At 38.1% G+C, this 26,110-nt stretch overlaps 1 protein-coding gene across 1 annotated transcript in view; it reads left to right on the forward strand.

The window, feature by feature from the left end:
- Positions 1 to 26,110, forward strand: part of PKP2 (plakophilin 2) — a 79,264-nt gene that overhangs the window by 15,086 nt on the left and 38,068 nt on the right. Inside the window, exons 4-5 of the mRNA XM_047787240.1 lie at positions 7,031 to 7,166; positions 21,087 to 21,294. Of these exons, the coding sequence (XP_047643196.1) occupies positions 7,031 to 7,166; positions 21,087 to 21,294 (344 nt within the window). The remainder of the gene's footprint in view (positions 1 to 7,030; positions 7,167 to 21,086; positions 21,295 to 26,110) is intronic.

Here is a 26,110-nt window from a genome sequence, read left to right on the forward strand (position 1 = left end):
CTAATCTTTGGAATTTAACCTTTATTCATGTTTAATGCTAGAGCACAAATTTCATCAACTGAGGCACTTACTAAGAGAAAGATTGAGAGGAGTTCCCGTCGTGGCTCAGTGGTTGATGAATCCGACTAGGAACCATGAGGTTTTGGGTTCAATCCCTGGCCTCACTCAGTGGGTTGAGGATCTGGCATTGCGGTGAGCTGTGGTGTCCGTCAAAGACGCAGCTCGGATCCCGAGTTGCTGTGGCTCTGGCATAGGCCAGCGGCTGTAGCTTCTATTGGACCCCTAGCCTGGGAACCTCCATATGCTACAGGAGTGGCCCTAGAAAAGGTAAAAAAAAAAAGAGAGAAAGAGAGAGATTGAGAAATGAATGAATGATTACATCAGTAACTCCTAAAATAATGATGTAGTATCATTGTGGTAAAACATTAAATATGTGTTTTTTTTAAATTTCTAAAGTTGCTTAATGGAAGTTATTACCTTTTATCATCCCTTTAAATGAAATTGTGCAGCTGGCGTTCTCTTCTTCCATCTCTGTGTCCCCATATTGCTTCAGTCACCTTGTCACTTCCCAGTCTATCATCAATCCACTGAAGTTTGGCTTTAGTCCCTACCATTTCACTGAAATAGTCACTCCACAGATCTACCAATGACCACCTTAATGCTACATCTGAAACAGAGACATATTCAGTCCTTCTGTTATTCTGTCTGTGGATAGTATTTGACACCACTGTCTGTGCAAGTCTGTCTTCCCTTGGTTGTCAGGGCACCAGCTTCTCTTGGTTTTCTCTAGCCATGTCTCAGTCTTCTCTGAGAAGACTTTTATGCATGCCCAAGGAAGTCATCTTCGGCTACCCTTCTCTTCTGGTCTTGGTGCTCCCTTAATGGGTCTTAACATTTTTACCCTTCTTTCTGTCTCTATTGCACAGGTCTCTCTGCCTCAGGTCTTGCTCACTCAGAACCATTCTCTAGGACTATTAAAATGATCTTTCCAAATCTGATGATTTCTCTCTCCAATTTATAACCTTTCCATAATTCCACCAAATTTGGGTGCTTTTTAGCATAGCACTTAAGGTCCATGTTTTCACCTCTGCTTACCACTCTAGCATCATCTCCTTCTATTCTCCTTCACCCTTCATCACCATCCCCCAACACACCTCCAAACACTCAAACCATCTTTCGAATCTCTTTCACTTTCCTTAGTGAAAAATATTTGTTCACATATTTTCTTTCTTTTTCTTTCTCCCTTCCTTCCTTTCCTACCTTCCTTTTCCTCCTTCTTTCCTTCGTCTCTCCCTCTTTCTCTCATCTATTTCCTCCCAGTAGCTATGCTTTTGCCTGGCTACTTGTGATTCCTTGACCACTCCCCTCTCAATCTAGGTGTCTCAGAGAGCTGCATCGTGTGGATGTCTCTACCAGAATAACATATTGTGGTTATTCATTAACTTACCTGCTCTCCCTCTAGACTTGAGCTGCTTGTGAGTGTCTTATCATCTCTGTATTTTCAGTTCCTTAAAACAGAGTCAGGTCCATGATAGGCACTACATAAATGTGTGGTGAAAGAATGAAATAGAGGAAGGAAGACGGAGTTCCCTTTGTGGTAATGAACCCAACTAGGATTCATGAGGATGTGGGTTCAATCCCTGGCCTCGCTCAGTGGGTTAAGGATCTGGCATTGCTGTGAGCTATGGTGTAGTTGCAGACGTGACTTGGATTTTGCATTGCTTTGGCTGTGGCATAGGCTGGCAGATGTAGCTCTGATTCGACCCCTAGCCTGAGAACTTCCATATGCCACAGGTGTGGGCCTAAAAAGCAAAAAAAAAAAAAAAAAGAAGAAGAAGAAGAAGGAAGAAATCAAAGATAAACTTTTTTTCTTACTATCTAGGTTTTTTTTGTTGCTCCAATTCTAGAAAGATTAACTATATTATTTTGACTTAGTTTTTTTTAACAGATAGGCTGATTTTGTTAGAACAATTAATCATATTTCAAAGAATAGAAGAAATACTTAGGGTCAAGAAATTTAAAATAAAGGGCAAGAATGGAGTTCCTGTCATCGCTCATCAGGAATGAACCCAACTAGTATCCATGAAGATGTGGGTTCAATCCCTGGCCTGCCTCAGTGGGTTGAGGATCCAGTGTTACCATGAGCTGTGATGTAGGTCGCAGATGCGTCTCGGATCCTGCGTTGCTGTGGCTGTGTTGTAGGCCAGTAGCTATAGCTCTGTTTCAGCCTCTAGCCTGTAAACTTCCACATGCCATGGGTATGGCCCTAAAAAGACAGACATTTAAATTAATTAATTAACTAATTAATTTTAAAAAGGCAAGAAATCTATTCCTGATGATCCCCAAAGATAACATGCTGGACACCAGAAATCATAGGCATGAACGTTTTTTGGCAATTTTGCTGTGTATGGAAAGGAAAGGGGGTCAGGTATATTTCCTAGAATGATGAAGGTGGCATCCATGCCTGATTTTCTTCTCCATTGTTGTGTCCCATGGCTTGTTTCAGTTCGATAGGCTGCCCCGAGAGCCCTGCTCCTGAGAGTACATTCTGTGCTCTTTGCCTGGCACCATTTCACATTTCAAACTCTATCCAATCCCTATATTTGGAACCTACTTTTTTATGTCTAGTGGAAGTCCCATGTGTAAAGAAGCATTCTTCCACATTTATGGAACATATCTACACCTACATAATGATATAAGGTATTAAACAATGGATCTTTGTTTCCAAAAGAAGAATGGCTGGTCAGATAGTTACTAATGCAGCTGAAAATCAAGACATTGGAATAAAAGAGATATAGAATACCTCTTCTAAATCAGACTAATGAAAAAGTTTTAAGAAATCATCGAGTAAAACATTCTAGATCAATTTTTCTTAAAATATGATTTCTGTATCTGTAAGCAACTGGTGGTTCAGGAAACAAATATTAGGTTCCTCCAGTGTACCCAATAGTGCAGTAAGCACCTTAGATATACAAATTAAGTGGAGTAGATGAAGGTCTAAGGAGGATAACCAAAAATGAAAATAAGACATATAAGTGCTAGATTGTACTAGTGTCTATAGGAATTCAGAGAACAAAAGAGTGATTAGAGAGTGATCTAGGATTAATAGAGGGAGGCTGAAGTGAGAGCCTGTATCTCTGGTACTATCATCAGTCAAGTTTGTGACATAGAGCAGCACAGAGCAGAAAAGATGTCATATTAATTTCCCTCCACATCCTCTTAATTACCAACTTTAGTTCTTCGATTCATCAAGCCTCTTTCAACTTGTCTTTCCATTTCCATTAATGGCCCAGTTCACAACTTTATTGTTTCAGCTAAGACTCTTGTAGTGCACTCAAAACTGTCTCTAGAAACACATATTTGCTCCAAAGTCATCTTTCCAAACAACTCTTTTATCACACTTAAAATCTTTGTGAAGTAGGGAGATTTTCATTTCCTAAATATCTGACAACACTCAGGAACTCTTCACTCATCATCTGATGTTTTCTTGATCTTCAGAGCTGTATAGCCCTATTCATGTATCTGGGAACTGGCTGGTGTAGTGCTGTGTTGTTACTGTCAGGAATGCAGTTGATGAGGAATTTAACACCTAAAAAAAATACCGTTTTAAATTTTTTCCTGTAATACTTCATATTCTGACAATGATATTTTACACTGTTTCTTCTTAACATTTATTGTGTATACTGACATCATTTTAACTTTTTAAATTGTTGAAAATACTCACTTCTGCAACTGCTCTTCCTGATCCTCCCCTCCCCAATTCCATCTCCCAAACCACATTTCTACAGACTTCAGGTAGTGTTTTATGAGTAAATGGGAAGGGAAGAAGGAAAGAGGAAAGGGAGTCAGGGAAGGAAGTAGAGAGGAAGACAGAGGTTGAGTTGAAACCAAGCAGGACTCTGCCGGACCTTACCTGGGTACAAAATCCCCTCCTTGTCCCTTGTTTCTTGTTTGAAGGAAAAAAGGCTTTAATCTCCTAAGCCTTCTCTGAGTTCCAAAGAACTGGCTCTAGCAGTTAATCATTAGACAGCAATGTCACAGAACTCCTAGTTCCTCCTGAAGGGATATAGATAACACTCTGATTCATATCTTTGAGTTGTTCTGTAGAAACTAAGACTCTTACCTCTGGTGGCTGGTGTCTACCTGCTGATCATCACACTAGTCGGAACCAGAAGGTTGATTGTTGAGATTCCTGGATTGTCACCTTACCACCAGCCAATGAGAAGAATGTCCACAAACCAAATGAGAAGAGTGCAGACACCCTGAAACCTTCACCCTTAATATTGCCTTTAAAAACCCTTCTCTGAAAGCCATCCAGTCTTTTGAACATGAGCTGCCCACTCTCCTTGCTTGGTGCCCTGCAATAAATGCTGTACTTTCCTTCACCACAACCTGGTGTCATTATATTGGCTTCTGTGATTTGGTTGAGCAAACAGACTTCTAGTTCAGGTAACAGGGGGGAGGAATGCTGTGGGAGAATAGCAGGGGAAATGAATAGCACTGGATGGGGATAGGAGCATAGGAAAGATTTTACAGAAGTGATGATATTTGAATTGAGTCTTAAAGAATGGATAAGAAAGAAGTAGAAGGATGGGCTCTCTGGAAAAATCAGAGAGAGTGGCTTGTGAAGAGGTGTGTAGTGTTTAGAGAAAGATGGAAAGTCCAATGTGATTGGAAGATGGGTTGGTCAATTGGAAGAGGGGGAAGAGATGGGTGGAGAATGGCAGGAAATAGAATCAGACTGAGGTCAGAACTCAGGCCTGGATACAGAGTTGGACTTTACAGACAATACCAAAACAGAAAACTGATGCCCTCACAGCTGTGGCAGACCTTGTTGAAGAAGTCTTGGTTCTGTTTGGGATTTGTTTTTTGGGATAAAGTGAGGTAGCATTAGGTCAGCTAGTAATGAATGTAAAGCTTCTTTGTGAATCATGTTCAGCAAAATAAATGATTAGAGTAATGGAATTATTTGTGGGTGTTAGAGACTTGGGAAATTCAAACGTTCCTGAGTCATTTATGACTTATGAAGTGGATTAATGACTGAATCTTTTTTTTAAAAAAGTGTTAAATAGAAGGTTGTTCTTATGTTATGCATGATCTTTCATCATTTAAAACACCTGTAGTGGTAGATGGTGAAAGACAAAATTATTTGACTTTTGAATTCTCTGTAAAGGTATCCATTGGTGTCCAGGCATGGGAAATGCTTCCATCTCTTTTATTTATTTTTTTTAATTTTTTTTTATTTTAATGATTTTTATTTTTTTCCATTACAGGTAGTTTACAGTGTTGTCAATTTCCTCCCATACAGCAAGGTGACTCAGTCACACATACATATATACATTCTGTTCCATCTCTTTTAAAAAGGGTGTTTATATTAAATTCAAGTGATTCAAATTCTGGTTTTAATGGTAATAGCCTACTTTTCTACCAATTAAATTGACTCCTGAGGCACAACATTTTAAAATATGAGATCATTATATAATTCTCCATATAGATGCCAGAACTGTTCTGCTTCATTTTTAATACCCTTATATTCATGAGGTAACACTTCTATGTTTGAACATGTGCCACATCCACCCATACACAGACATGCCTTTTGCAACATATACACGCTCAGCTCTGTACACGGTGTGTATGTCAGGGGTAGCCTGACACAAGAAAGAATTGACTCATGGTGCTTACTAGCAGATACTGGAAAACACCCTCCTTTAATGTCTTTTGAATCTCCATTACCTGGCATGAATCAGGTGTTAACCTCTTTGAAGCCAGAAAGAGCCGTAGTTCACCTTTAAGGCATGTCCTTAGCCACCCTTGGTATGGTTTCTCTGAGGCTATACTTAAGGAAGTGTGAATGTGCTAACATCCACCTTGGTAATAGGCTACCTAACCCAGTTACCCTCTAGGCAGAAGTAAAGGCGAGGAAAAAATGCCAGCTCTGTGAGGCATTTGGGAATTTGTTTGTTTGTTTGTCTGCTTGCTTGCTTTTAGGGCTGCACCCTCAGCATATGGAAGTCCCCAGGCTAGGGGTAGAACTGGATCTGCAGCTGCTGGCCTGCACCACAGCCACAGCAATGCCAGATCTAAGCCACATCTGCAATCTACACCACAGCTCACAGCCAGCCATGCCAGATCCTTAACCCACTGAGCAAGGCCAGAGATGGAACCCGAATCCTCATGGATACAAGTGTAGGGTTCGTAACCACTGAGCCACAATGGGAACTCTGGGAATTATTGTTTTACACGTAGCAATTTCATTTGTCCCCTGTATCAAACTGAATCAGATTTCATCAACTCTATACGTACCTGCAGTTGGTAGAGGACAAAGAATGCTACTAGATAGACATAAACTGAATGTCACAATGGCAAAACAAACAGTAACAGAATGTGTTTAAAATTATTTTTAAAAAATAGGCTTTTTATAATTGCATTTAATCATTACCTTTCCTGATGGATTCTGCCACACCAGCATGACTTATTTTAGCCAAACTCATTTTCCTGTCTTTTACTGTTTACATATGACTATATTCATAAAATAAGAGCACTTTTACAATATTGCTTTTAAAACCTATTTTCAGGTGAAATAACAGATTCGGAACAGCTTTAGGAAAATCTAATGATTTTTGAAGGAAACCGTTTAACCTAACAGGTGTGGCATTTACCAGGGTAGAAATAATTTTTAGTTTTTGTGACCAAATTTCCTTTAAAATTCCATGTAAAGTCTTACTGTACCTTAAAAATTACTTTATAAGATGTAATTATTGTTCTATACATATTTATCTTAAACAGAGCTAAGTTTCCTCTCAATTCAGTGGTACCTCCAGAGGCTGGTCTGACCAGGACTGGAGTATTTCTGCCACTACCTTCTTATACCTTCTAACCTCAGAGGCTGATTTTCCTTTGGCTAAAGAGGAGCCAAGGCTTAGATGTTTAGGTGGTTTCCAATATTAGCTAAATCATCTCTAGAGGATCAGGTTGACAGGCAAGAAGGAGCAAGTTTGGAATTTTGCTGAATCTGTGACTGTTTGTCTAGGAATGCAGACGTGGAGATGACTCTGGAGCGAGCAGTGAGTATGCTTGAGGCAGACCACACGCTACCATCCAGGATTTCTGCTGCAGCCACTTTCATACAGCATGAGTGCTTCCAGAAATCTGAAGCACGGAAAAGGGTGAGTATATCATCTAAAGTCCAGTGCAAAACTAGCACACTTACACGTCTATTATGGTGATCCTGCAAACCAAAACCGATTTTAATTTTTGAAGATCTTTATGGAGTTATGTCAATCATAACTCAATTTAAAATTTGATTAAATAGGGAGTTCCCTTCTTGGCTAACGAATCTGACTAACATCCATGAGGACAACAGGTTCGATCCCTGGCCTTGATCAGTGGGTTAAGGATCTGGTGTTGCCCGTGAGCTGTGGTATATGTTGCCGATGAGGCTCGGATCCCGTGTTTCTGTGGCTATAAGCCAGAGGCTGCAGCTCCAATTTGACCCCTAGCCTGGGAGGGTGTGGCCCTAAAATGACGAAAAAATAAAATAAAATAAAGTAAAAATCTTTACTGAGCCTTTTTTTTTTAAAGGAAATACACACTCGTTATGAAAAAATTTCTCGCAATCCAGAAACTTAGAAAATAAATCACTACACAAACCTCTCCCTTCTTTATCTGACCTCTCCCTTTAGAACCATCTCCAGAGATAATTGTTTATAACAGTCTGTACTTTCAGATTTTTCTGAGAGAGAAAGTGAGTATTCATTTTAGGCTATTTTTTTAATAGTTAAAAATTATATTAAATGTAAGCAGTGTGTTCCAGTTTTTGTTTTCATTTAACAGTTTCATTAACATATTATAGCAATGGTTCAATGGACAGCTTTGTATGTATGTCTTTTGGCATTTCCTCAGGTGTTCCTATAGGATAGATCCTCCAAATAGGTCACTTTATGTTTGTTTTAAAAAGTCGTATACTTGTTTGAAAAACATAATTCAAAAAGTGTCCAGTGAAAAGTAAGTTTCTCTCTTGCCACAGACCGCAGTCCACCCATCTTCCTCTTTCTCTCTCCACCTCACATTCTCCCTCCTTCCTTCCCTCCTTCCCTCCCTTCCTCCTTTTCTCTCTGTCTCTCTGTCCCTCTCATCAGTTTGAGGGTATCTTTCAGAGATAGTTTATGCATGTAGAAACAACTATTGGATGAGTTAGCTGAATATCCTTTTTTGTTTAAAATAAAATCACAAATGGTAGCAGGTTACTTACAGTTCTTCGTTTTCATTTAACACTGCATCTTGGAAATCTTCCATACATATTCGCCTTACTTCATTCTTTAAAATTACTGCTTAGGAGTTCCCGTCGTGGTGCAGTGGAAACAAATCCGACTAGGCACCATGAGGTTTCAGGTTCGATCCCTGGCCTTGCTCAGTGGGTTAAGGATCCGGCGTTGCTGTGGCTATGGCGTAGGCTGGCAGCTGTAGCTCCAATTCGACCCCTAGCCTGGGAACCTCCATATGCTGCAGGTGCAGCCCTAAAAAGCAAAAAAATAAATTAAATAAAATAAAATTACTGCTTAGATTTCTCTTGTACAAATGTACCAGTTTTGTTCATTTTTAAAATAGTTTTATTAAGGTACAAAATGTAAAAGTTTTGATGTATGTTTTAACATCATCACAATCAAGATAATGTGCATATCCACTGCCTCCAAAGTTTCCCTGTGCCCCTTGGTAATCAGAACATCCCACCCCTCCCCAACCCATGTCTAGTCCCCAGGCAGCCAATGACCTGCTTTCTGTTATAGATTAATTGAATTTTCTAGAATTGAATATAAATGGAATCATAGAGTATGTGTGCATTTTTTTGTCTGGATTCTTTTACTGGGCTTAAATCTTTTGAGATTTATCCATGTTGTATGTATCAAAAGGGTGTGTGTGTGTGTGTGTGTGTGTGTGTGTGTGTGTGGCTGAGTTATGTTTCATTGTATGGATACACCATAATGTGTTTATCCATTTACCTGTTGGTAGACATTTGAGTTTGGGCTATTACAAATAAAGCTGCTATGGGGGAGTTCCCCTTGTGGCTCAGCAGTAATGAACCCGACTAGTATCCCTGAGGACGAAGGTCCAATCCCTCACCTCGCTCAGTGGGTTAAGGATCTGGTGTTGCTGTGAGCTGTGGTGTAGGTTGCAGATGCAGCTCAGATCTGGCATTGCTGTGGCTCTGGTGTAGGCTGGCAGCAAAAGATCCGATTAGACCCCTAGCCTGGAAACCTCCATATGCCATGGGTGTGGCCCTAAAAAGACAAAAAAAAAATTTCTATATTTTAAAAAGCTGTCTCAATTTTGTTTTGAGTTTGCATTGAATTTATAGATCAATATGTGGAGAATCGATGTCTAAACAACATTGAGTCTTTTGACCTCTGAACATAGTATATTTCACTATTTATTTAGGTCTACTTTATAAATGATTAGAGGGGGTTTTTTTTGTCAGTTTTTGATAGCTCAATGATAGTAAGTAGAAGTGCAGTCAATTTTTTTAAGATTTTTATTTTTTCCATTATAGTTGATTTACAATGTTCTGTCAATTTCTGCTGTGCAGCAAAGTGACCCAGTCATGTACATATGTGTGTGTGTACATATATATTCATTTTCCCACATTATCCTCCATCATTTTCCATCACAAGTTAGTAGATATAGTTTCCTGTGCTATACAGTAGAGCAGTTCATTTTTATAAATTGATTTTGTATCTGTGATATTACACAGATTTTATATCTGTGATATTAGCTCAAGAGCATATTTGTAGATTCATCACATTTCTACATAGACAGTCATGTCATCTGTGAATAAAAACAGTTTTATTTCTTCCTTCCCAATCTGGATGACTTATATTTCTTTTTTTTCTTTTGCATTGGCTAAAACCTCCAGTACAATGTTAAAAAGACGTTAGAGAGTGGACATGTTGTCCTGTTCTTATCTTAGAGGAAAGCATTCAGTCATGCTCTCATTATTAAGTATGATGCTACCTATAAGGCTTTTTTGTTTGTTTTTGAGGTATTTAATATGGGGAATATTTATGGTTTTTCTTTTCCTTTTCTTATTTTTTGGAAGAAATGAAAAAAGGTTACAATTAGTATATTTAACAACATTTTTCCTGCCTTTTGTTTTTTAATTGAGATATAATTGACATATAACATTATATTAGTTTCAGGTATACGATACGATATATGTATATATTGTGAAATGACCATCACAATAAGTCTGGTACCATTCCTCATCACAAATAGTTACAATTTTTTTTTCTTTTGTGATAAGAACTTTTTATGATCCTTTATCTTAGCAACTTCCAAACTTAATACAGTATCGTTAACAATGGTCACCATGCTGTGACATTCCCAGGATTTATTTATTTTATAACTGTTAGTTTGTACATTTTAACCCCCTTCATCCACGGCATCCCCCCACCCAAACTCCACCTCTGGCAACCACCAATCTCTTCTTTGTACCTCTGATTTCAGTTTTTTTGTTTTGGTTTGGTTTTTTGTTTGTTTCTTAGATTCCACACATGAGTGAGATCGTAGGGTGTTTGTCTATTTCTGCCTGACTTATTTCACTTGCATAATGCCTTTAAGGTCCATCCATATTGTCATAATAGCAGTAATTCCTTCCTTTTTATGGCCAAGTAAATATTCCATTATATACATACACACACACGCACACACACACACTCACACACCACAACTTCTTTATCTATTTGTCCATTGACGGACAGACATGGTTGTTTCCATGTCTTAGCTCTTATAAATAATGGTGCAGTGAAGATGGAAGATTCCTATATCTTTATGAGTCAGTGTTTTTGTTTCCTTCAGATAAATACCTCAAAGTAGAATTGCTGGGTAATATGGTGGTTCTATTTTTTATTTTTTGAGGAACCTCCAAACCATTTTCCATTGTGGCTGCACCAATTTATATTGCCACCAACAGTGCACAGGGTTTTCTCTTTCTACATCCTTGCCAAGGCTTGTCATTTCTTGTGTTTTTGGTAATAGCCATTTTAACAGGTGTGTGGTGATAATCTCATTGTGGTTTTGATTTTCAGTTCCTTAATGATTAGTGATGTTGAACATCTTTTTCATGTGTTTATTGGCCATCTGCATGCTTTCTTTTCTTTCTTTTCATGTCCTCTTCCCATTTTAAAATCAGGTCCCTTTGGGTTTTTTTTTTTTTGTCTTTTTGCTATTTCTTTGGGCCGCTCCCACGGCATATGGAGGTTCCCAGGCTAGGGGTCCAATCGGAGCTGTAGCCACCAGCCTACGCCAGAGCCACAGCAACGCAGGATCCTAGCCGCGTCTGCAACCTACACCACAGCTCACGGCAATGCCGAATCGTTAACCCACTGAGCAAGGGCAGGGACCGAACCTGCAACCTCATGGTTCCTAGTCGGATTCGTTAACCACTGCGCCACGACGGGAACTCCTGGGTTTTTTTGATGTTGAGTTATATGAGTTTTTGTATATTTTGGATATTAACTCCTTAGATATATGATTTGCAAATATTTTCTCCTATTCGGTAAGTGGCCTTATCATTTTGTTGACATCTTTTGCTGTGCGAAAGCTCTTTAGTTTGATATAGTCCCACTTACTCATTTTTGCTTTTGTTGCCTTTTCTTTGGATGTCAAATCCAAAAAAATATCACTGAGACCAATGTAAAGGAGCTTACAGCCTATGTTTTCTTCTAGGATCTTTATGGTTTTAGGTCTTTTTAAAAATTTTTATTGGAGTATAGTTGATTTATAAGGCTCTGTTAGTTTAGGTATACAGCAAAGTGAATCAGTTATATGCACAAACATATCTATTCTTTTCAGATTCTTTTTTTTCTATAAACCATTGTATAAACATATGTCTGGGGATTTCCCATTGTGGTGCAGTGGAAATGAATCTGACTAGTATCCAGAATGCTGGCAGTTTGATCCCTGGCCTCGCTCAGTGGGTCAGGGATCCAGTGTTGCAATGATCCAGTGTTGCAGTGAGCTGTGATATAGGTCACAGATGTGGCTCAGATTCTGAGTTGCTGTGGCTGTGGTGTGGGGCAGCAGCTGTAGCTCCAATTTGACCCCTAGCCTGGGAATTTCCATATGCCTCAGGTGTGGTCCTACACAGCAGAAAAAAAAAAAATCCAAAGCAATTAGTAAAATGGCAATAAGAACATACATATCAATAATTACCTTAAATGTTAATGGACTGAACGCCCCAACCAAAAGACATAGACTGGCTGAATGGATACAAAAACAAGACCCATATATATGCTGTCTTCAAGAGACCCACTTCACTTCTAGGGACACATACAAATGGAAAATGAGAGGATGGAAGAAAATATTTCATGCAAATGGGGATCAAAAGAAAGCTGGAGTAGCAATACTCATATCAGACAAAATAGACTTTAAAATGAAGAATATTTAAGGGACAAAGAAGGTCATTACATAATGATCTAAGGATCAATCCAAGAAGAAGATATAACAATTTTAAATATCTACACACCCAACATAGGTTCACCACAATATATAAGGCAACTGTTTGTTTTTGTCTTTTTAGGGCCACACCCACGGGATATGAAAGTTCCCAGGCTAGGGGTTGATTCAGAGCTGCAGCTGCAGGCCTATGCAACAGCCTCAGCAACACCAGATCCAAGCCACATCTGTGACACACACTGCAGCTTGTGGCAACCCTGGATCCTTAACCCACTAAGCGAGTCCAGGGATCGAACCCACATTCTTATAGATACTACATTCTTATAGATACTAGCCGGTTTCTTAATCCTCTGAGCCAGAACAGGAACTCCTCATTTGCCGTTTTTAGTTTTAAGTTTTTTTGGAGCGAAATGAGAACATAATGGCACTAATTCATCTGAGTTCACATCCTTCTAGATTCTTATATTTCACCTAGTCTTTTAGATTAATTTCTTTTACAACTCATTACAGAGTTGTTACAAACTCTTCACCTTTATCAGGTCTTTCTAAAGCATTTAAAAAAGTTTTCAAAGAGACAGAGCTTTTTCAGTAAATAAGTAAATAAATTACACAATTATAGTAACACGTAGGGTTGACATAAATGTATTGGCTGACAAACCTAAGTTATTCTTGGTAAACTAGAAGAAAGAAGAGTGCAAAGGCCAATGTATAGTAACCTACCAGTTTTGATAGTTTTCAAAATCAGAAGATTTCACAGAGGAAAAGATTTCGCAGATCAATTAGTCAGATAAAAGAGCTTCCACTGGTTTTTTTTTATTTGCCTTTCTTTAATTATTCATAAAGATGAGCATCTTTTGGTACTTTGTTGACTGTATTTATTCAGTCACTTGTCATTTTTTAAATTCATTGACTTTTTTGTAAGATATGTGTCTTAATTATTTGTGGAAGTTCTTTATCAATTATACATATGAATCCATGGCTACACGTGTGGCAATGTTGTTTTCTGACTTTATGATATCGTTCATATGCATGATTTAAAAATTCTTGTGAGGGAGTTCCCGTCGTGGCTCAGTGGTTAACGAATCCAACTAGGTACCATGAGGTTGCGGGTTCGATCCCTGGCCTTGTTCAGTGGGTTAAGGATCTGGCATTGCCGTGAGCTGTGGTGTAGGTCGCAGGTGCAGTTTGGATCTGGCATTGCTGTGGCCCTGGCGTAGGCCGGCAGCTGTAGCTCCAATTCGACCCCTAGCCTGGCAACCTCCATATGCCGCCGGAGTGGCCTTAGAAAAGGCAAAAAGACAAAAAAAAAAAAAATTCTTGTGAATTAAATTTGTCAACATTTTTCTTCATGGTATCAATTTTATGCATTGTTTCGAAAGACCTCTCCCCATATCTTTTTTAAAATTTGTTATTATAGTTGATTTACAATGTTGTGTCAATTTCAGCTGTACAGTAAAGTGCCCACATCTTTTTTAGTTTTAAAATTACACAATTCTTGTGACCCTTTGCCTGTATTTATTCCACGGAAGAAAGAAGTAAGGACTTTTAAAAATAATATATTTAGCTAGTAATAAACTTTCTTTATATATAGAGGTGAAAAATTGGGCTAAAATTAGTGCTTTTCTGGCTAAATCAGATAGATGTTTAAACTTGGCATTTTAATTTTTTAATTTTTTTAATTTTTTTTGCTTTTTAGGTAGGGCTGCACCCGTAGCATATGGAGATTCCCCAGCTAGGGGTCCAGTCAGAGCTAGAGCTTCCAGCCTATACCACAGCAACGCAGGATCCAAGCCACATATGTGACCTACGCCACAGCTCACAGCAACACTGGATCCTTAACCCACTGAGCAAAGCCAGGGATCAAACCCGCAACCTCATGGTTCCTAGTCAGATTTGCTTCTGCTTCGCCATGACGGGAATTCCCTAAACTGGGCATTTTGATATGTGCTTCAATTTTATAATGTGGAATTACATGAAATTCTCCTTGTTACCCAAATTGGGATAGATTTCCACTATCTTTTAAATTACTAGTTTGAACATATATATCATTTAGCTTATATAGGATTAAACCTGTGCTTGCCTTCTTAGCTTTTATTTGGTGTGATAAAGCTAGAACAAAGACTGGTTTTAAGAATAATGAAACATGAAAATTATATGAAACCTAAACACACATATGCTTGGTAGAAAATCTAAGAACTGTGATATTATAACCCAAGGGCAGTGTCAAAATCCAATTAATATTAACAGTGGTACCATAGTTTTTTAATGAGTGTATAAAAAACAATTATAATTTGGATATTAAGATCAAAATTTTAAATCATGAACTTTTAAAGCCAATGACAACTTTTCAATCCTTATTTGATTTAAGATTCAGCATTTAACATTGTTAATCCCTTGTTCCTTTTTGAAACCTCTTTTGGCCCAGAATCTCCTGGCTCTTTTCTCATCTTTCTGGCTCCTTTAGGTTCCTTCTGTTTAACAACAAAAAAAATTATCCTCAACCTGTCCCTTAAATGTTTATGTTCCTTACATGCTTTCCTGGGACTTTTCTTATCGGACACCATCTCACCCACCTCACCCACCCACCCATCCCTCCTGGCTTCCACTAATGTGTGATCTCAGTGCCAACGACTCACAGCATCTCCAGCCCTTATCTTTCCCCCAGGTTCCAACCCACATGTCCAGCTATTTCCTGGACATCCTGCTGAACTTATCAACTTATCAACTTATCAACTTATCTAAAAAAGAATACATTATCTTCTTTGCTTTTTTTTTTCTCTCTACTGTCATAGTCTTCTTTTTTTATGGAAAGTTGATCTTTATTGAAAAGATTTAAAAAAACTGACAAACCTCTAGCAAGACTAACAACAAAAAAAAGAAGAAAATAAAATAATAAAAAATAAATTTAAAAAAATTTTTAAAAGAAATAAGACACAAATTATCAACATCTGGGTGGGAGAGGGAATATCACTACAGAACTTGCATATATCAAAAGGAAAATTTTTAAATACTACATATATATATATATATTTTTTAAGGCTCTTGGGTATGGCATATGGAAGTTCCCAGGCTAGGGGTCAAATCAGAGCTGTAGCTGCTGTGGCCTACACCACATAGTGTCCTGGCCTCATTCAGCTGGTTAAGGATCGAGTTGCTGCAAGCTGCAATATAGGCTCAGATCCAGGGTTGCTGTGGCTTTGGCCTCAGCTGCAGCTCTAATTCAACCCCTGGCCTGGGAACTTCCACATGCTACAGCTGTGGCTGTAAAAAGGAAAAAAACAGTGTCCTGAATCTACCCACATCTTTCCCTCCCTACCCAGTACTTCTGTGCTGATCCCTTTCACCATGCTCTCTGTTAGTCCAGCTGCCTGCTAGTTAATCTCCCTGCCTCCTTTCTTACCCAGGCTCAATCCACTTTCCTCACAGCACCCAGTGAGACCTTTCCCATAGCTGCCTGCCCCACCTGCCTTGCCTGCAGTATAAAAGACAAATCCCTTAATTTAATCTGCAAGACCCTTCTTGAGCTGGTTTTATTTCCATACTTGCTTCAGATCTCATCCCTGAAGCAGTGACTACCATAACTGTCTTGTAAAATCTTATTATGAAACTAATACAAATTTATTATAAGAAATTTGGGAGATTAAGAAAGAAAAGATCCACAATCCCTCTATTGTTATCATTTTGGTTTTTTCTCTGATTTTTTTTTTAATGCATACATATACATAACTGTAGTCAAATTGAATATGTAGCTTTGTTTATGGGGATTTTTTTGTTTGGTTTTAAAAAGCATGCATAAGTACATGCTTGTTGTTTAAAAAAAATACAGGAGTCCCCATTTTGGCTCGATGGGTTAAGAACCCAACATAGTGTCCATGAGGATGTGGATTCGATCCCTGGCCTTGCTCGGTGGGTTAAGAATCCGATGTTGCCACAAGCTGTGGCTGCAGCATAGGCTAGTAGCTACCATGTGTTGAATGACTACTCTGGGTCTAGCATGCAATTGCTGATTTTACACAATCCTGATTTGACTGCTGAGGGAACTGTATGACTAATAAAATGTCTCTTAGTTCAAACATTGCTCTGCCTCTCACGTGGATACCTCAATATATGGCTAAGTGACAATCACTAACCAGCCCTCCCCCATCTTAATTTATGGTTTCTTATTTTTCAGTATTATAAATAATATAGTTGCTATTGTCATGTTAGGCTGTGTCTGCATTTCAAATTATTTCCTAATGAAGTTCACCAAAAGTGAACATTTTAAAGAGTTTATAACACGTATTGCCAGTTTCCTTCCTGAAAGATTATGCCAGTTTACTGGGAGTGATTAATTCTGATGGGAGGGAATGGAGAGAAAGGCAGTGACACTTCATAGAGGAGGTGACATTTGAACTGGCTTATGCAGAATGAGTAGGGCTTGCCAGAAGAAAGGCAGAGTGAGCAGAGCACTCCAGACAGGAAGGGAAGGGAGAGCAAAGGCACCAGGGTACGAAGGCACCTTTGTGTCCCAACAGAGTTGGTCTGTTTTCTCTTCTTATTTGCCACCAGAAGCCCTCACCATTTAATTCTTTTAGAGTTGATAGTGAAAAGAATTAGGATAATAAAGGAGAAAGTTAAAATTCTAATATGTGATTCTGTCCTTTCATATATTTAGAAACTATTTCAAATGAAGCTTTTTTGAAGTTCTGAGGTGTTCGTGTTAATCTGTTTGTTTGTTTTTTTTTCCTTTCCTCAAAGGAGAAATAAATCCCCTGAGGATTCAGTATAGAGGGAACACATACAACCTCTCTGGTCCCACCTGCTTTCCTGAATTTAAAGGGGCAAGAAACAACATATTTGGACCAAATGCATACAAAAGGCATTACCAGTTGCCCTAGTCATAGGTAGTGAGGAGGATATCATCAATGTCTTGCATTTAATATGATTTATATCCATTTGTTTGATAAAATGGATAAAGATATATAAAATCTATTTTTAAGTGTGGGGCAGGTGCCAGACACTAGGGAGTCAAATTCTACTTCGAGTAGAGTTATAGCTGAATTTCAGCATTTATCTGAGTACGGTGTGTCTGCAGTTCCTTCTTTCCCAACTGGAGCAAGTGCTGAAAGCCACTAGGGATAAAGGTGACAGGGTCAGGGAATGGGTCAAAGCAAAAGTCTGTTAGTAGAAGCTGGCCATTCATGCTTCCCAGTCAGGGCAGTGGAGGCTTCTGTGTGTCCACTTCTCACTCATGCTATCATCACAGTTGGAAATGCCTTTTGGCCAGTAAGCCATACCACATCATGTTTTGAAGAAGCCAATAAATATAAATATAAATTAAATATTAAGATATTTCCATAATCTAGCTTCTCTTTATGAAGTTTATAGAGTATGAATTCAACTGTCATAAAAGCTAACTACAGAGAGTTCCCTGGTGGCACAGTGGGTTAAGGACCCATCATTGTCACTGCAGTGGCTTGGGCCACTGCTGTGATGCAGATTTAATCCCTGGCCTGAGAACTTTCATTTGCTGCAGGCATGGCCAGTGAGTAAATAAATAAATAAACAAGCTAAAGGCTGAACTTAAAAAGCTAACTATGAAATAGAAATTGACAGAATTAGGGAAACACGTGAGTTACAGGCTGTTTTCAAATAAGTTGTGCCTTTCTGCTTTTAGGGAGGTATAATAATAGGAATAGATGAAGTGATCAGATAGATGATCTTCTGGACCAGATTTAATTGATATCTTTCATAGCTTTTTCATACAAATACATTAGAATAGCTTTAGCCATAACCCAACAAAATTGCTATAGCCGGTCTCCTTGTTCTGCAAATATATGCTCTGAAGGGAGCTGCAAGTGGAGGTATTTCTCCTTATTGCTGCCAATGAATCCTTAAAGGGACCAAAAGAATACTTTCCTCTTCAGGTTCTTGCAAGCTATTGATTAGATAATATATATCAATACCACCTAATGGTAGAAGTGGGAGCAAGAGTTGTTATTTTTATTATTGTTATTGTGATTATCACTATTATTATGGTTATTTTTTTTACTATGTAGGTTACCTTACAACCTTGACTTTTATTCCTAACTTGTTAGTTTACTCCCCGTCCTAACAAAGGAAGATGTAAGATTGGAAGACAGTATCTTAAATTGCATTTATCTGTCTATGAGATACATAGAAAATGTGAAATGTGCCACTGGACCAGGTGTGCAGTGAGCTGTTGTGCAGTCAGGGTATCATTCATAAGTGATGACCTTCATCTGAATATGAAAGTTTTGCTCATTCATGGCAACTCCTAAAAATTTCTGTGTTAAGATGGTGAAAATGACTGAGATCTTTACCAAAAATCACTTATCAAGTTAAAAAAAATTTAATCAGGTGCTAATGAAAGCCTCTGAGAGAAAAAGCCCTCAGTCTGCAACTTAACAATTCTCTTCAGCAGTGCTACATCCACCTCCTGATTTCTTTTGATAATATTTTCAGGCTAAGACACAAAGTCAGACTGCCATTATTTGGCCTCTTCTTAAACAGCCATAGGTCTCAGAGTCAAAAACCATTTACTTTTTGTTTGATTCTGACCCTGTGCTTCTTTCTCCAATAGCATTCCCTTCCTTATATTTGTATAGAAGAAATTTTTTTAAATAGCACATTAAAAAGTGTAAAGTTAAGCTACATGAACTGCTTGCATAATTTATTTAACTGTTTTTAAATATTCAAAGAAATTGATCATAAAAATAGCTTGCATTTTTCCAGTTATAAAATAAATAAGTCATGGGAATGTACTGTACAGCATGGTGACTGTAGTTAATAATACTGTCTTGGATATTTGAAAGTTCCTAAGACAATAGATCTTAAGAATTCTCATCACAAGAAAAAAAATTGTAGGTGTGTATGATGATGGATATTGAGTAGACGTTATGATCATTTCACAATATATACAGATAATGAATCATTAGGTTTTATACCTGAAAGTATTAAAATGTTATATGTCAACTATACCTCAATTAAAAAATAGCTTGCATTTAGGGTTAGTTTTGCATTGCTACTACAATTGCTATGTTAAATGAATTTTTATTTCTACTATTGATGAAGGTGGTGTCTGTTCAGCTTATATTGACTATAAAGTTCTGTCCTAGAAAAAAATGCTCATGTAATACAGAATTCTTCCATAAAATTTCCTTTATTCCTCAGATTCCCAGTTCTCTTCATCTTTTTTTCTTTTTTTTTAGTATAGTTGATTTACCATGTTGTGTCAATTTCTGCTATACAGCTTTGTGACCCAGTCCCATATGTGTGTGTGTGTGTGTGTGTGTGTGTGTGTGTGTGTGTGTGTGTGTATGTATATACTCTTTTTCTCATACTGTCTTCCATTATGTCCTACCCTAGGAGATTGGACATAGTTCCCTGTGCTGTACAATAGGACCTCATTGCTTATCCATTCTAAATGTAATAGTTTGATCTACTAACCCCAAACTCTCTGTCCACCCCACTGCCTCCCCCCTCCCCACCAGCAACTGCAGGTCTGCTCTATGTCCGTAAGTCTGTGTTTTATAGAGAGGTTCATTTTGCCATATTTTAGAATCCACATATAAGTGATATCATGTGGTATTTGTCTTTCTCTTTCTGACTGACTTCACTTGGTGTGAGAATCTCTAGTTGCATCCATGTTGCTGCAAATAGCATTATTTTGTCCTTTTTATGGCTGAGTAGTATTCCATTGCATATATGTACCACATCTTCTTCATGCATTCATCTGTTGATGGATATTTAGGTTGTTTCCATGTCTTGGCTCTTGTGAATAGTGCTGCAATGAACATAGGGTGCACCCACCATAGGAGCATCACATTCTATAAGGCAACTGCTAACAGCCATAAAAGGAGAAATCAACAGTAACACAATAGTAGTGTGGGATTTTAGCAGCCCACCTACATCAATGGACAGATCTTCCAGACAGAAAATCAACAAGGAAACACAGGCCTTAAATGACACTCTAGACCAGATAGACTTAACTGATATTTATAGAACCTTCCATCCCCAAAGTGGAAAATATACATTCTTCTCTTCATCTTTCTTATGATTAAGGTTTTTATTAATTTAACTCTTTCTGTTCACTTAATTATCACTTATCCACCCTTTTTCACTTAACTTAGCCCTTCAGTTTTTTCATAGGTTTCAGTCTTAACATCCCAGAGTTTTTTTTTTTTTTTTTTTTTCTTTCTTTTAGGGCCGCATCTGTGGCATATGAAAGTTCCTGGGCTGGGGTCGAATTGGTGCTACACCTCAGCCAAGTCAACAATGGATCTAAGCCAAATCTGCAACCTACACTGCAGCTTGTGGCAACACCAAATCCTTAACCCACTGAGTGAGGCCAGGGGTGGAACCCACATCCTCATGGACACTATGTCGGGTTCTTAATCCACTGTGCCACAACGGGAACTCCCTACTTCCCAGGTTTATTCTAAGCTCCTTGATGACAGATACTGCCTTATAGCAGGATGTATTATATATTGAGTCTCAGGTTGCGCTACACATTGATTGATAGGACTTAGCATCAAAATCAGTGAATTTCATCTGCTTGTTCATGTTATTTGAATACCTTTAATGTCACATCAAAATTAATAAATATCTGAAATATGCATCTACGTCTTCCCTAGGTTAATCAGCTTCATGGCATCCCCAAGCTTCTACAGCTCCTAAAAGTTCAAAATGAAGATGTCCAGCGAGCTGTGTGTGGGGCCTTGAGAAACTTGGTGTTTGAAGACAATGACAACAAATTGGAGGTGGCTGAGCTCAATGGAGTACCTCGGCTGCTCCAGGTGCTGAAGCAAACCAGAGACTTGGAGACTAAGAAGCAGATAACAGGTAGTGCTTAATGACTATTACAGGGCATGGCACTGTGCACCCCAGCCACATGTGCTGTATCATCAGTTTTTCTAAAGTTTCCTGGAACAAATGATGGATGGGCTCATTGTTATCTGAAAGATGGCTTTCAAGGAGCCTTAGCACTGCTGGCTTAGACCCCAGATTCAAGTCAAGTTTGAATTCCTTTTTTTCTGAAGGGGAAATTATTCTGAGGTTTTTGGTTAATATTTTTAATTGGAAATTCTGTGTACCTTCCATCACCTGGAACCCTCTCAATACCAGCTCCTTAGCTCACCTGTCCCTCCACTCCCCCCCAAAAAAAGCATACTGAATATGTTTTTCAGTTTCCACTTCATATTTCTGTTCAAATCTAATTTGAACAAATAAGTATCTCCTCTCTGTCCATGGATTGGAAAAATAAAATATTCAGATAGAACTAAAGCAATGGTTCTATCTAGTAATTCTTGAAGCATGAGGAAGGAGGCCAGGTTTCATTTAAACAAATAGTGCATGTGGTGGAGAGAAAGTGGTTCATTGAAAATGAAATGAAAATGGTTCATCACCTCTCTGCTAAAGCTCCCTGAACACGTTACAAAGAGTACGCAAAGCATTACTGAGTGTAATCATTAGTGGTATTGTCTGGGGGAAACTTTTGCTAAGTATCTTCAGTATCCCAGGTGATAAGACATTTTTAATTTATTCTCACAAAAACCTTAGGTTTTGAGGGTTTTTTTAGGTATTATTGGGTATTAGATGTCAGTTTTATAGATGAGGAAATAAGGTCCGTGGAAGTTAACCCTTTTAATATATCATATAAAAGTTATTTTCGATGGTAATAGTAGACAGTGTTCATACTTATTTAAAAGAGGTACTCCATAAATATTCTTTTAAATTGAATTGAATATGTGTTGCACTTCTGCCATCCTATGTTATCCAACAGTTTTCTTTTGTTTCTATAAAATGTTGTCATTGGGAGTTCCCTGGTGGCCTGGTGCTTAGGTGTCACTGCTGCGGCTTGGGACTGCTATGGTGTGGGTTGATCCTTGCCCCAGGAACTTCCTCACACCATAGGAGTGGCCAAAAAAAATGTCATTATATCCTCTCTATCCATTTATATCCCAAACTATCATATTTTTTCTTTTTTTGCCTTAGCTATTTATTTATTTTTAATTTTTGTTATAATGTTCTGTCAATTTCTGCTGTACAACAAAGTGACCCAGTTCTATATATATATTCTCTTTTTCACATTATCCTCCATCATATCTAATCACAAGTGTTACAACAGGTAACAGTGAGTTACCTGTTCCATACAGCAGGAACTCATTGCTTATCCACTACAAATGCAATAGTTTGCATCTACCAACGCCAGGCTCGCAGAACATTCCTCTCCCTCTCCCTCCTTCTGGGCAACCAACCACAAGTCTGTTCTCCATGTCCATGAATTTGTTTCTTTTCTGTAGATAGGTTCATTTGTGCTATATTTTAGATTCCAGATATGTAATATCATATGGTATTTGTCTTTCTCTGACTAGTTCACTAGTTCCATCCAGGTTGCTGCAAATGGCATTATTTTGTTCTTTTTTTATGGCTGAATAGTATCCCATTGTGTATTTGTACCACTTCTTCTTTTTTGTCTTTTTGCCTTTTTGCCATTTCTTGGGCTAGGGGGAATCAGAGCTGTAGCCTCCAGCCTACGCCACAGCCACAGCAACGCAGGATCTGAGCCGTGTCTGCAACCTACACCACAGCTCACAGCAACGCCGGATCCTTAACCCATTGAGCAAGGCCAGGGATCAAACCTGCAACCTCATGGTTCCTAGTCAGATTCGTTAACCACTGCACCATGACAGGAATTCCAGTACCACATCTTCTTAATCCATTCATTTATTGATGGACATTTAGGTTGTTTCCATGTCTTGGCTCTTGTGCATAGTGCTGCAGTGAGACACAGGGGTACATGTGTCTTTTCAATGAAAGTTTTGTCTGGATATATGCCCAGGAGTGGGATTGCTGGATCATATGGTAGTTCTATATTTAGTTTTCTGAAGCACTTCCAATACTGCTTTCCATAGTGGTTGTACCAATTTACACTCCCACCAACAGTGTAGGAAAGTTCCCTTTTCTCTACACCCTCACCAGTGTTTGTTATTTGTAGACTTACTAATGATGGCCGTTCTGACTGGTGTGAAGTGGTCATTGTAATTTTGATTTGGATTTCTCTAATAGTGATGTTGAGCATTTTTTCGTGTGCCTGTTGACCATCTGTGTGTCTTCTATTGAGAAATGTTTATTCAGATCTTCTGCCCATTTTTCAATTGGGTTGTTTGTTTTATTGCTATTGAGTTGTATGAGTTGTTTGTATATTTTGGAGATTAAGCCCTCGTCGTTTGCATCATTTGAAACTATTTTCTCCCATTCTGTAGGTTATCTTTTTTTATATATAGTTTTCTTTGCTGTGCAAAAGCTTGTAAATTTGATTTGGTCCCACTAGTGTATTTTTGTTTTTATTTCTATTGCTTTGGGAGACTGACCAATGAAAACATTTGTATGGTTGGTGTCAGAGAATATTTTGCCTGTGTTCTTCTCTAGGAGTTTTATGATGTCTTATCTTACGTTTAAGTGTTTAAGCCATTTTGAGTTTCTACCTTGATATATTTCAATTTTATAAAAGTATATGAAGAGTGGCACAATACTACCCTTCTGCCACCATGATGCCATGTCCCATGAGAGATTTCCTTTCATATCTATGACTTATATTGAAATACCTGTAGAAATTAAGAGTGATCTCATTTATTCATTCCTTTATTCAGCCAACATTTTCAGAGCAGCCTCCAAGTGCCAAGTAGGGTGAATCATAGTCTAGGAGGATGTACATTTTATTTTCCATCCACTGAAACATGAATGATTGGTTGCAAACCATGTGATGCTTGGCATTTAAAAACAAAACAAAAAATAGCAACCAAACCTCACATTTAGAACTTAATGTTTTCTTCATTAAAATACAATGATGAACCACAAAAGAGAAACACTATCCTGTTTTACAGTCAGAAAGGACTTTATTATTGAGATAAGTTTCAAAGTGGACCATAAAAGAGAGTTAGGCTTTGGATTGCTATTTTGAAGGAGAATGAAAGTACTTCCAACAAAGTGAACATACATCATCAGCAAAGCAAAGAAGCTACTGATCATTTAGAGGAAACTTGGGAAATAAAATGATTGATGTTAGAGTGTGTGGTGGTTAGAAAGCTTGGGAGAATGTGTGGGTGTGTGTCAAGGAAATAATCCATTGTTTATGAACTTGCTCTTCTTTTGTATAGGCAATAGGAAACAAGAAGAGAGAATTCTCTATTGTATTGATGCCATAGAAACCATTCAGTCATCTTTAGGTAATCTACAGAGCTGATAAATGGAGGTTGATTGTACAATTCCCAGGATTCCTAGTACAAGCCAAACATCCCTACCAGAGGGTGTTCATTACATATTAATTGAATTGAGTCAATACATGAATGTTTGATACAAATCCTTCTAAATAACTTTATTGATAGAAGCACTAAAAGAAGTGCTTTATAGGCCTCAGAAATAAATTATTTACTTAATACAGATATGTTTGTTTATGTCTTTTTATTAATGTATTTATTTTTTGATTTTTGGGCCGTACCTGCAGCACATGGACATTCCCAGGCTAGGGGTCGAATCAGAGCTACAGCTGCCAGCCTACACCACAGCCACAACAATGCAGTATCTGAGCTGCATCTGCAACCTATACCACGGCTCACAACAACACCAGATCCCTGACCCACTGAGCAAGGCCAGGGATTGAACCCACATCCTCATGGGTACTAGTCGTGTTGTTCATTTCCACTGCACCACAATGGGAACTCCTATATCTTTTTTTAAATTGAAGTATAGTTGATTTACAATGTTGTGTTAGTTTCAGGTATACAGCAAAGTGATTCAGTTTTATATATATATATTTTTTTTCTTTTTCAGATCCTTTTCCCTTATGAGTTATTACAATATATTGAGTATACTGTATAGTTCCCTGTGCTATACAGTAGGTCCGTGTTGGTTATTTATCTATAATAATGTGTATGTTAATCTCAGACTCCTAATTAATGTATTCCTTACCTCATCCACCTTTTCCCTTTGATATTCATAAGTTTGTTTTCAGTGTAAGTTTATTTCTGTTTTGTAAATAAGTTCATTTGTACCATTTTTTTAAGATTACACATATAAGTGATATCATATGATATTTGTCTTTGGCTTACTTCACTTAGTATGATAATCCCTAGGTCCATCCATGTTGCTGCAGATGGCATTATTTCATTCTTTTTTATGGCTGAAAAATATTCCATCATATATATGTACCATATCTTCTTTATCCATTCATCTGTGGATGGACATTTAGGATGCTTCCATTAGATGTGTTTAACTTTGTTGAGAAACACAAAACAAGTAACCCTATATGTGAATCTTTTCTTGCCTGTTTTGTAAACATCTTTTTATTGAGCCTTTAGGCTAGTGCTAGTCATAAGCTAGGGCTTTCTATATTTTATCTCTGTTCTTCCTGACACCTCCATAAGTTATGCTATTATTAATTATTTACATGTGATCATTGTGAGGCTTAGTGGGGTGGAGGGTTAAGTGAATTACCCAAAGTTGCACAAAGGTTGCAAAAAATAAAGCCCAAGTTTGAACTAAGTGTTGTCTGAGTGCTTTGCTATATCAGAGTGGCTCCTACCTCCTACTTTTGGGGCAGAGAGTTACTCATTTTACACTTCCCTGGCAAAGGGCTCGCCTTTTTCATGCCAGATCA

Source organism: Phacochoerus africanus, chromosome 7 (assembly GCF_016906955.1).
Source record: "Phacochoerus africanus isolate WHEZ1 chromosome 7, ROS_Pafr_v1, whole genome shotgun sequence".
Classification (NCBI taxonomy): Eukaryota; Metazoa; Chordata; class Mammalia; order Artiodactyla; family Suidae; genus Phacochoerus; species Phacochoerus africanus.